At 53.3% G+C, this 10,233-nt stretch overlaps 1 protein-coding gene across 1 annotated transcript; it reads right to left on the reverse strand.

The window, feature by feature from the left end:
- Nucleotides 1-4,660: 4,660 nt before the first annotated feature.
- Nucleotides 4,661-7,057, reverse strand: ACP5 (acid phosphatase 5, tartrate resistant). The gene is made up of 5 exons (XM_032396102.1): nt 6,970-7,057; nt 6,450-6,710; nt 6,119-6,246; nt 5,668-6,013; nt 4,661-5,264 (listed from the first exon to the last, which is right to left on the reverse strand). Exons 2-5 carry the CDS (start codon nt 6,708-6,710, stop codon nt 4,992-4,994), a joined length of 1,008 nt encoding a protein of 335 aa, XP_032251993.1. The 5' UTR covers nt 6,970-7,057; the 3' UTR covers nt 4,661-4,991.
- Nucleotides 7,058-10,233: the final 3,176 nt, after the last annotated feature.

Below are 10,233 nucleotides of genomic sequence, written 5' to 3' on the forward strand. Positions count from 1 at the left end.
TATAATGACATGTATTTTAAGTTGAGCTATCTTCAAGGTATCCCCTAGGGGGCAGTGTTACCCTTGGAACTGACTAGGGGACCCTTTCAGTGCTGATGCAAACTTGTACACACACAGGATGGGATCATACTATATATTACCTTGCAACTTGCTATTTACACTGAATAGTCAAAACACATACAAGTAGCAAAAAAAAAAACAAAACACATACAAGTAGCTTTTGTTTTTAGTAGCTACACAATTCATATTGCAACTTGGCCATAGGATATGGACAATCCTATATTTGCTCGTGATTGCCACGTTTGTTTGTTTCTTTTCTTTCTCATTCTATTTTTTTCTATTTCTCTCTCTCTCACTTCCTTCCTTCCTTCCTTCCCAGCTTTATTGAGATATAAGTGACAGACAATAAATCACTTGTAAACTATGAAATTTCGTGTTTTGACCTATGTGTACACCCATGAAACCCTCACATCAGTTAAGATAGTGAATGTATCTATCACTCCCAAAAAGTTTCCTTTTTTTTTTTTTTTTTTTTAAAGATTTTATTTATTTATTTGAGAGAGAGAGAATGAGAGAGAGCACATGAGAGGGGTTAGGGTCAGAGGGAGAAGCAGACTCCCCGCCGAGCAGGGAGCCCGATGCGGGACTCGATCCAGGGACTCCAGGATCATGACCTGAGCCGAAGGCAGTCGCTCAACCAACTGAGCCACCCAGGCGCCCCAAGTTTCCTTTTTTTTAAAAGATTTTATTTATTTATTTGAGAGAGACAGAGCATGAGCAGGGGGAGGTGCAGAGAGAGAGAGCAAGAGGAAGAAGCAGACTCCCCGCTGAGCAGGGAGCCTGACGTGGAGCTCGAACCCAGGACCCTGAGATCTTGACCTGAACCCTGAGATCGTGACCTGAACTGAAAGCAGACGCTTATCCGACTGAGCCACTTAGGTGCCCCAGCCCCCTGAAAAGTTTCTTCACGTTTCGTTGTCGTCAGTTCCTGCCCCTGCCCCGCCCCTAGCCCCTGGCACCAACTGATCTGTTTTCAGTTCCTATAGCTTTGTAGTTTTCAGAAAGTCCTATGAAGAGAATCATACATTATGTATAGTCTTTTGAGTTTATCTTCTTTTGTTCAGCTTACTCGGTTTGAGACTTGTGCATGTTGTGTCTATCATTAGTTTACTTCATTTTATCACTGAATTGCATTCCATTGTGTGGACGGACCACACTTTGTTTATCCTTGCACCTGTTGATGGACATGTGGGTTGTTTCCGGTTTGGGGCAGTTATGAGTAGAGCTAGTCTGAACCATCTCATTCAGATCTTTGTGTGGATGTTCGTTTTCATCTATGGTGTTTTATTTCTATACTAAAAATATGTGATCCCTCTGGGTTTTAATTTTTGTCAATGGTCTGAAGTAGGGCTCAGGCTCTGTCTTCTGGGAAAATTAACAAGGCAAATAACACCTTTCCGTGAAATTACAGCGCTGCCTTCAACCTGCATCACATTCTCATGTGTTCTTGAATTTGTTTCTGGATTTCCTCTGGATGTTTTCTCTGAGCTCGTGTCCTGTTGTTTTGATGACAGTACATTCTGTAAGGCGGGTCTCTCACCTTATTATTTATGATTCTTGGCCTGCGAGGTTGTTGAGGGTGGGGCCTGACCTCCGGGACAAGCTGCTGACCCGGCACCTGGGGTGAGGAGTGGAGTGGAGTGCGGGAGATGAGAATATCCATGATGGTTGGATCACTAGAGGTTGCCTGGGGAGAGTGAGAGGAGATGAGAGCCTGTGAGTGGCCTTGAGGAGGTCTGCCATCTTGTTCTGGGATGTTTAGAAGGCATCTTTCTTTTTTTCTTTTTTTAAGATTATTTATTTATTTATTTATTTGACAGAGAGAGAGAGAGAGACAGTGAGAGGGAACACAAGCAGGGGGAGTGGGAGAGGGAGAAGCAGGCTTCCCACGGAGCAGAGAGCCTGATGCGGGGCTGGATCCCAGGACCCTGGGATCATGACCTGAGCTGAAGGCAGATGCTTAACGACTGAGCCACCCAGGCGCCCCTAAAAGGCATCTTTCTAACAGGGGCTGCGTGCTAGCTAGCACTGTCCCCTGAGCTGGACGGAAGCCTTCCGAGGGCGAGTGTCTGCCCTGCCTTCTTCTTTTTGGCTCTCCTTGGGTCCGCAGCTGCCTGGCACAAGCCTTGGTCATTGTGGAGAAGGGGGCCTGGCTGACAGTCCGGCTCCCTGCCCCTCATTCCCTGTGTCAGCTTGGATGTGTCACTTCTCCTTTCCACGTGCTGGGCCCTGTGAACAGGGACATTGGGCTAATTCCACGTTCTGGGCCCTGTGAACAGGGACATTGGGCTGACTTCTGATTCAGCTCCCTGCCTGCCTGGAGCCTCTGAGTCAGTGGGAAGAGGCTGGGTAGCTGTGAACCGCCTTGGCTGTTGTGGTTAAGATAAAGGGTCTGCCACTTCCTTGGCATGACCTTGGGCACATCGCTTAATCTGTCGAGCTTCTCGAAAGTCCTCAGAGAAGCAAGGATGATTCTGGCCCTTGCCTCATGGGTCAGGATTAGATGTGATGGTGTTTTTTTTGGCATAGAGCTTGGCTGATAGTCATGCCAGGCAGGTAAACATCAGCTGGAAGGAGCCCAGGGCTGGCATTTTTGGTAAGAAAGCTTTGCTTCCTGTTCACAGGAACCTGGGTATCTGTAACAAATGCAACAAGATCAACTTCTATCAAGTAGCAAATGGGGGGCGCCTGGGTGGCTCAGTTGGTTAAGCGACTGCCTTCGGCTCGGGTCATGATCCCGGAGTCCCGGGATCGAGTCCCACATCGGGCTCCCTGCTCAGCAGGGAGCCTGCTTCTCCCTCTGACCCTCTCCCCTCTCATGCTGTTTCTCTCTCGCTCGCTCTCTAAAAAAAAAAAAAAAAAAAAAAAAAAAAAAAAAACTTAAAAAAAAAAAAAAAAAAAAAGTAGCAAATGGAAGGTGCCCCTTCCAGCCAGTTCCTCTCCCTGGAAGTAACTCAGTTGCATTTTGTCCAAGTTGTTACTTCATTTCACTCAGTGGGGCTGACTTCACTCAGTTGGAGGCACACAAGTGAGTCCCTGCCCTGTGGCAGCTGAAGTGACAGTTGAGGGCGGGCCAAGGGAGCAGTTTCTGTGACTTGCCTCTCCCTGGCTGGCTCAGGCAGTGTGTGGGTGGGTGTTACTCAACTCTCCCCCTAGGGGAACTGGGCTTCTCTGCAGCTTTCGACTCAGGATGCACATTCTGCTTTCAGCATTTATTGTAAGAAATGGGCCCTGCCATAATTCTGCTTCTGAAAGTTTTCCTATGTACGTACTTGCACAGATGTACAAAAGCACATGGGTCCAGGGGTATCCACTGGAGGTGTGTGTGTGTGTTTAAAGATTTTGTTTATTTATTTGAGAGAAAGAGATTGAGAGAACGAGTGGGAGGAGGGGCAGAGGGAGAAGCAGACTCCCTGCAGAGCAGGGAGCCCAATGTGGAACTCCATCCCAGGACCCCAAGACCATGATCTGAGCCGAAGGCAGACACTTAACTGACTGAGCCACCCAGGCGCCCTAAAGCTCTGTTCAGGGAACACATAAGAGGGAAGGATTGGAAAAGATTTCAGCGGGCCCCAGCCAGCAGCCAGGGACATAAGGTGGAAGCTCCATGGCTGTCATAAAGAATTGCAGTCCTACTTGTGGGAATGTATCCAATTTATCCTACAAATGTATCTGTACAGGTAGGAAATGAACGCATAGAGCTATTTACTGCAGCAGTGTTTGAGGATAGCAAAATTATTGGAAGCAATTCAGACAACCCTCGGTAGATGGCTGGCTAGTTAGATAGACAGTGGGATCAGGCGGGGCCTCTGTAGCTGTAGAAAGAGCCAGAAGCTCCCCCTGAGAGCTGATGGGCAGATCTCCAGGTATAACACAGCAACAGCCAAGTGCAAAGTGAACCTTTGGGGCTGTGGGAAATGCTTTTATCTTGATGGTAGTGGTGGGTTTGTGGCTGGGTGACTGTCAAAACTCAGCGAACTGCACCCTTTAAATGTGTCAATGACACGTCCATACGGTTGGTTTGAAAACAACAGATAAGCAAGGTGCAGATCCGTGGGAGAGGGGAGAAAACAAGTTCACGCATGCTCTTATTTGAATAGAGAAACCCTGGAAGGAAACAAGGCATTTACAAAAAGTTATTTCCTTCCAGGAGAGGGGGACAGATCAGGGAGGGAAGGAGATATTTCACTTTTCTATAAACCTTAGATTTTCAACCCACATGACTGCATTGCCAATTCCATATGGAGATGAACAAAAAGGAATGTTCTGTATGGACAGTTGTGTTGTGGTTAGCAGAAAGAGCATGCACCGAACTGTGTGGTGTATATCATGTTGTGTAAGAAAGGGGGGGCATCGATTGTGGCAGGAAAGAAAATGAGGGGCAGCAGGTGCCCCTGGGGAGCTGTGCGTGCAGGAGGAAGGCTTGATTGGAGTGGTAACCCTTCTTTCTGTTTGGTCTTTCCTTACAATCGCATCCATGCCTGAGGCCAGGTGAGAGATGGAGGCTTAGAGCAGCGAGTGGGAGAGACCCAACCCTCTGGGACCCAGTGATGGGACATGCCAGCAAAGGGAGTTTCGAAAGAGACACTCAGCTCATGCGTTCAGCCTCTGCAACTATTCTTTTATTGAATATTCGGCAGTGACAGAAAGATGCTTGATTCAGGAGAAGGCTTTCCCTCCCTGCCCCCCATTGCCTGGAACTCAGGTTGGACAAGCCCGGCTACTGGGCACAGCACTCCGGCTGGTACACGTGTCCCTGTGTCTTTCACATACGTGAGCATCCTTGTCACAAGGGCCACCTGGAACCACAGCTCCTCATCTGTGGTTCTCCCTCTGCTTGCTGCGGCCCCGGAGGGCCCTTGAGAAAGCCTGCCCATGGGCACGGGTCCCAGCAGGGCCCACCCACCCCCTGGCAGGGAGGCCCCTCTGCCTCAGGCCTTAGACTGGTGTACTCGAGGGTGCTCGGGCCTGGCTCGCCTTGGCAGTCTGGTCTTGAAGAGGGACTTGCCCGAGGCTTCGATGTAAGTGATGCTCATCTCTTTGGGGCTGATCTCCACGTAGGCAAAGCCACCCAGCGAGTCCTCGGCCCCGTAGTGGAAGCGCAGGTAGCCGTTGGGAACCTTGCGCAGATGCTTTTTCGAAGGGTCCATGAAGTTTCCGGCCCCGCTCAGCACGTAGCCCACGCCATTCTCATCCTGAAGGTACTGTGCACGGAGGGCGCTGGGTCAGTGGGGGCCCCAGCCCCTCCGTGGGGCTGACCACCGGCTTTGTGCCCGCCTGTCTGGAGTCCAGGGCCAGGTCTGTCCCTGACCACAGAGTCATCTTGGGCAAGGACCAGACCCCCTCGGGGCCTCAGTTTCCTTGCCTGTAGCAATGTATCCATCCTACTTCACAGCCTGAGAACTGAGTAAGCAATTGGCCCCTGGTAGCTAGTATGCTGACTTTTAGGAAACTTTGGGCTGTTTTCCTGGTTAGACAGCATACAGCTTAAGGGACACTTGGGAGATCTCCCCCCCCGCCCCCCACGCCCCAAGCAGCAGGAGGATCCCCATGCGGCACCGTTGGCTGGGCTGGGGACCGCCCTCCCCTCCCCCGCAGACCCCTCACCTGCAGGTTGTGGTCATGGCCACACAGGTAGGCGGTGACCTTGTACGTGGCCAGAAGTGGCATCAGTTGCTTGACCAGGCAGCGGGTGGGCCCGTGCTCGGCGATGGACCACACGGGGTAGTGGCCGGCCACCAGCACGTAGTCCTCCTTGGCGGCCGCCAGCTGCTTCTTGAGCCAGGCCAGCTGTGTGCGGGCCAGCGCCGGGTCACGGGGCCTTTCGGGCTGCTGGCTCAGGAAGTCATCTGAGTTACCGCACAGCGTCACCGTGTCCAGCATGAAGATGGCCACGGACACGTTGGACCGCGGGACTTTGAAGCGCAGACGGTAGTAAGGGCTGGGGAAGTTCCTGTGGGGGAGACGGAGGCAGATGAGCCCCAGGTTCGGCTCAGGCCCCGGGGGGCCTCTCTGTCCCCCTGGGTGAGGCGTGGCGGAGGGCGTGGGGCAGGCTCACCAACGCTGAGAGATCCTGGAGTAGGCTATCTGTGCCGAGACGTTCCCCAGGTGGTCGTGGTTGCCAGCCAGGACGTACCAGGGCACGTTGCGGAGGGAGGAGGCAGAGAACACATCCTCGAAGGTCTCCTGCGGCACACAGAAGGGACACGGCCCCCCCAGCCCCAGGGTCAAACAGCTACCCTGATGCTCCCACCAAGTCCAGGGGTCCAGGGCCAAGGGAGACAAGGAGTGCTCTAGGTACCCACAAGTGTCAGCTTCCCTCTGCCCTCTCCAGAGTCCAAAGGTCCAATGGCTTCTCCACACGTGTCCCCCACCCCACTGCCACATACCCGAAACCTCTTGTCATTGGCATCCTGCACGCCAGTGAAGTAGAAATTGTCCCCCAGGGACAGGATGAAGTCCGCGCCAAGGATCTGCACGGTCCTGGCAATCTCCTTGGCATTGGCCGTCTCCCGGGCGGTGTAGAACGGGGCATTGGGGACTCCTCCCCAGTCACCCAGAGCCACAAAGCGCAGGACGGGGTTGGCTCCGTCAGCCAGGGGGAGCACTAGTAAGGCTTGAAGGATGAGCAGCACAGTGTGTGTGTCCATCTGGGAGGGGGAGAGACAGGAGCTGGAGAGCCCGGGGCTGAGGCATGGTTAGCGGGCCCTTGAGACCCCTGCCCTGAGAGAGGGGGAGACAGCCCCCTACAGGGCTGGCCCAGGGGGAAGCCCTGGGTGGGGCCCTCGTTCCCAGGACTTCAGGGCAGGAGCCGGCTGGGAGGGTCAGAGGGTAGGCGGGGTCCAGGGGCAGGGAAGGGTGGCAGTGCAGGCCCCTTCTGGCCGCCCTCATCCCACACCCAGCACTCACCCTGGGGGAGGCACAAGCCAGTCAGCCAGGGGCTCAGAGAGGCAGGTTAGCTCCTGGGCAGAACTGGCGGTCACTGAGCCTTTATTCCCTGGGGCGGAAATGGATCATTAGTGAGGATGATGCAGTTTCTCCGCAAACTGTTCCAGAAGCCCTCCCCTTGGGTCATGTGAGCTTTGGAGTTCCCCAGTGCTGGACACGGGATTCGGGTGGGGGTCTGGCCCCCGAGTGAGTGCAGCCGTGCCCTCCCTCGCAGCCTGTGTTTGTCCACATGAGCTTGTTTGTGTCGTGGGCCCCAGGCACCCCGTTATCTGTGTGTGCCGTGTCTGTCGCTGTATCTGTGGGCCCCAGCCAGACACATCTTGTGTGTCCATGCGCTCCCAGGACGTGTTTGTCCGCCTGTGTCTGGGTGTGTCTGCACTGTTTCCGGTGTGTAGCCAAGCGTGCCTGCCTGGGTCACATGTCTGTTGTGTGCCCCGGAGTCCTTTGTCCCTGTAGATGCACACACGGAGCCTGGCAAGGCCCGCGTGGCGTGTCGGTGACATTTGCCCTGGGTTCTACAGTGGAACTGTGTGGGATATCGATTTGTGTCCCTGAGTTGTGGCCTGAGTCCTGTTGTGGGTCTGTGTTGTGTCTCACGTGAGTTGTGTGTTTGACAACATCCGGGTTTGAGTCCCAGGGTCACCTTCCTCCCCCAAACACCAGGGTCTCCCTTTTCCAGGAAGTCCTGCCCACACCTTCCCCTCCTCCCCACCCCCCATTCCCCACAGGAGGAACCCAGGCGAGGGCAGCTGGTGACACCCACGTGACCACTGATTTTTTACCCTCAGGCTGCCTGCAGGCCTCCCAGTGCCGGCTGCCCCTGAGAGTAGGTAGGCAGGTGGGCGCTTGGGCAGTGGGCAGTGGGCACCCCCACCCCCACCCCCCGCACTGGTGCCCTGTCGGACCTGCCCCTGTCCCTGCTGCCCGCCCTGACTCCACACTCGTCCCCTGCACACTCACGACGGGCCGATGGGGGGGGCCCTCTTTCAACGCGGAGGCTCAGCGAAGTGAGGGGACCTGCCCTGGGTCACCCAGCACAGACTGGCTGTTTGTGCCTCCCGCCCCCGCAGCCCGGACAAACAGGAAGTGGGCCACCCCGGCAGGCGGAGCCCCCTCCCCCGGGGCCCCTGCGGCGTTCACACCCGCCGGACGGGTCTCACCTGCCGTCGGCGGGGCAGGCGGCGTCGCGGGGGGGGGGGGGGGGGGCGGCGGCAGGAGCGCGGGGCGCTCGCGGTGGCGGGGGGCTCGGCTTGCAGGAGGCCGCGGCCTTCCTGCCCGGTCCGCGGGCCCGGGGCCGGCCCAGGTGATCCCCGGCGGGGAGGGCGGGCGCCTCGGCCTCCCGGGGCCCCGGCCGCCGCGCCCCTGAATCCGGCTGGGCCGCTGAGCGCCGCCACGCCTCCGGGGCGCGGGCGGCACGTCTGTAAAATGGGGTTCAGCACCCGAGGGGGCGGCCCCGGCCCGCCGATTGGGCTGCAGCTCAGGCCGGCGACCGGGCTCAGAGACCGGAGTTCCTCCCTCTGCCCCACGCAGGCCGAGTCTCCCCCTTCCTTCACACCTGGGACACCCACAGCCCGCGATGGCTGGGTAGGGCCTCACCCTGGGCCGGGCCACCCTCTAGTGAGGAAGTATGTCGTCTTCAACCTCAGCTTCCTGGTCTTTAAAATGGGTGTGAGGGCAGAAAAGTCAAATCTTCCCTAGAAAGAATTCCAAATAAGTGGAAAGGCCCCTCCAGGAGCTGGAACTCAACCCTTACTGCCTCCTTTTGAGTGTGGACTGGACTCAAAGGAGTAAGTGACTTTCATCCAAAGAATAAAGTATGGAAAAACAAAAGACAGGAACCGTTCAGGGGAGACACCTGGCAGACACCGCCTTAACCAATTGGTCCAGGCTAACATCCCTGGGGATAAGTCTTACTAACGTCATGTCGTGAGAAGGGCACCTTGCCTCTGTGGGTTTCTTCCCAGGAACCTGTAACCACAAGCTGAGGGTGAGAAAAATAACACCCAGGAAACACCCAAATTGAGTGATATTCTATAAAATACCCGACCCGTATTTGCAAAAATGTCCCAGTCGTGAAGAAGAAGTTTGAGGAGCTGCCACAGATTGCAGGAGACCCAAGAGACATGAGCACAAAATCAAATGTGGGATATTGGACCAGAAAAGGGGCAGTTGTGGAAAAACTGGTGACATCCAAATAAAGCCTGAATGATCCTGGAGTGCCCTGCACCATCTTTTGCCACTTTTCTGGAAATCTAAAATTATTCTAAAATTAAAAAAAAAAAATTTATTCTGAAAAAAGGGAATGATCCAAGACACCTAAAATTTTATTCAACACGTATTGAGCACCCAGTGTATACCCAGTACCAGCTGACCCAGCAGTGAACAAGACAGACAGGAAAACCTGCTCTGTTGGGGCAGGGAAATTTAGACTCTAGCTTTTAATTACTTTCCTTTCTTTGGGGACGGGGTGGGGCATCCTCTTTCCATTTTATATTTTATGTACTGTTTGGATTTTGGCTTGAAAAGTCTTGTTCGTTATTTTGCCAGTCTTCCTCTTAACATATCTACATGTTAAAATGTAAACCCAGGACACAAAGACCTCATTTCAGATTCAGGGCAATGGATGTTTTCTGGGGAGACAGGGGCTGGGGACAAGGGGAGCTGGGAATGGGGCTTCTACTTTCTCCTTACTGTTTTCTTTCACCAAAAAAAAAAAAAAAAAAAAAAAAGGAAAAAAAAATCTAAAGCATTTAGGACTGAGTGTTAACATTTGCTTCTTTATGTGGAGGGTGCCGGGGTGTTTTAGGGATTATCTTCTCTGCTTTTTGTGTTTTTTCATTTTTTATTTTTTTGAGATCCCACAAGATTATACTTATTATCTTTTTGTAGTACATGGTCTTCATAAAAAAGTTAGAAAATACTGAAAAACAGAAAGAAAACCATTACATTCGCCTGTCATACCCCTGCCCGGAGAGTCACTATCCATTAATTTTTTTTTCCTGTCAATTATTCTATGCCTACATTTGTCTTCAGAAAAATGGGATATCAGTGATACATACCATTTTATAGTTTTTTCAAGTGTTAACATTTTTCATATTTTTTTAAATGAAAAAAGTGCAGGGGCGCCTGGGTGGCCCAGTTGGTTAAGCGTCTGACTCTCGATTTTGGCTCAGTCATGATCTCAGGGTTGTGAGATCAATCTCCATGTTGGGCTCTGCGCTGAGC

This window comes from Phoca vitulina, unplaced genomic scaffold (genome assembly GCF_004348235.1).
Source record: "Phoca vitulina isolate PV1807 unplaced genomic scaffold, GSC_HSeal_1.0 scaffold89, whole genome shotgun sequence".
NCBI lineage: Eukaryota > Metazoa > Chordata > Mammalia > Carnivora > Phocidae > Phoca > Phoca vitulina.

Coding starts and splice junctions, on each gene's coding strand:
- ACP5 (XM_032396102.1), bottom strand. CDS start 6,710: ATGGACACACACACTGTGCTGCTCATCCTTCAAGCCTTACTAGTGCTC. Junction 6,247..6,449: donor CCAATGACAAGAGGTTTCGG/GTATGTGGCAGT, acceptor TGTGTGCCGCAG/GAGACCTTCGAGGATGTGTT. Junction 6,014..6,118: donor TCCAGGATCTCTCAGCGTTG/GTGAGCCTGCCC, acceptor TCTCCCCCACAG/GAACTTCCCCAGCCCTTACT.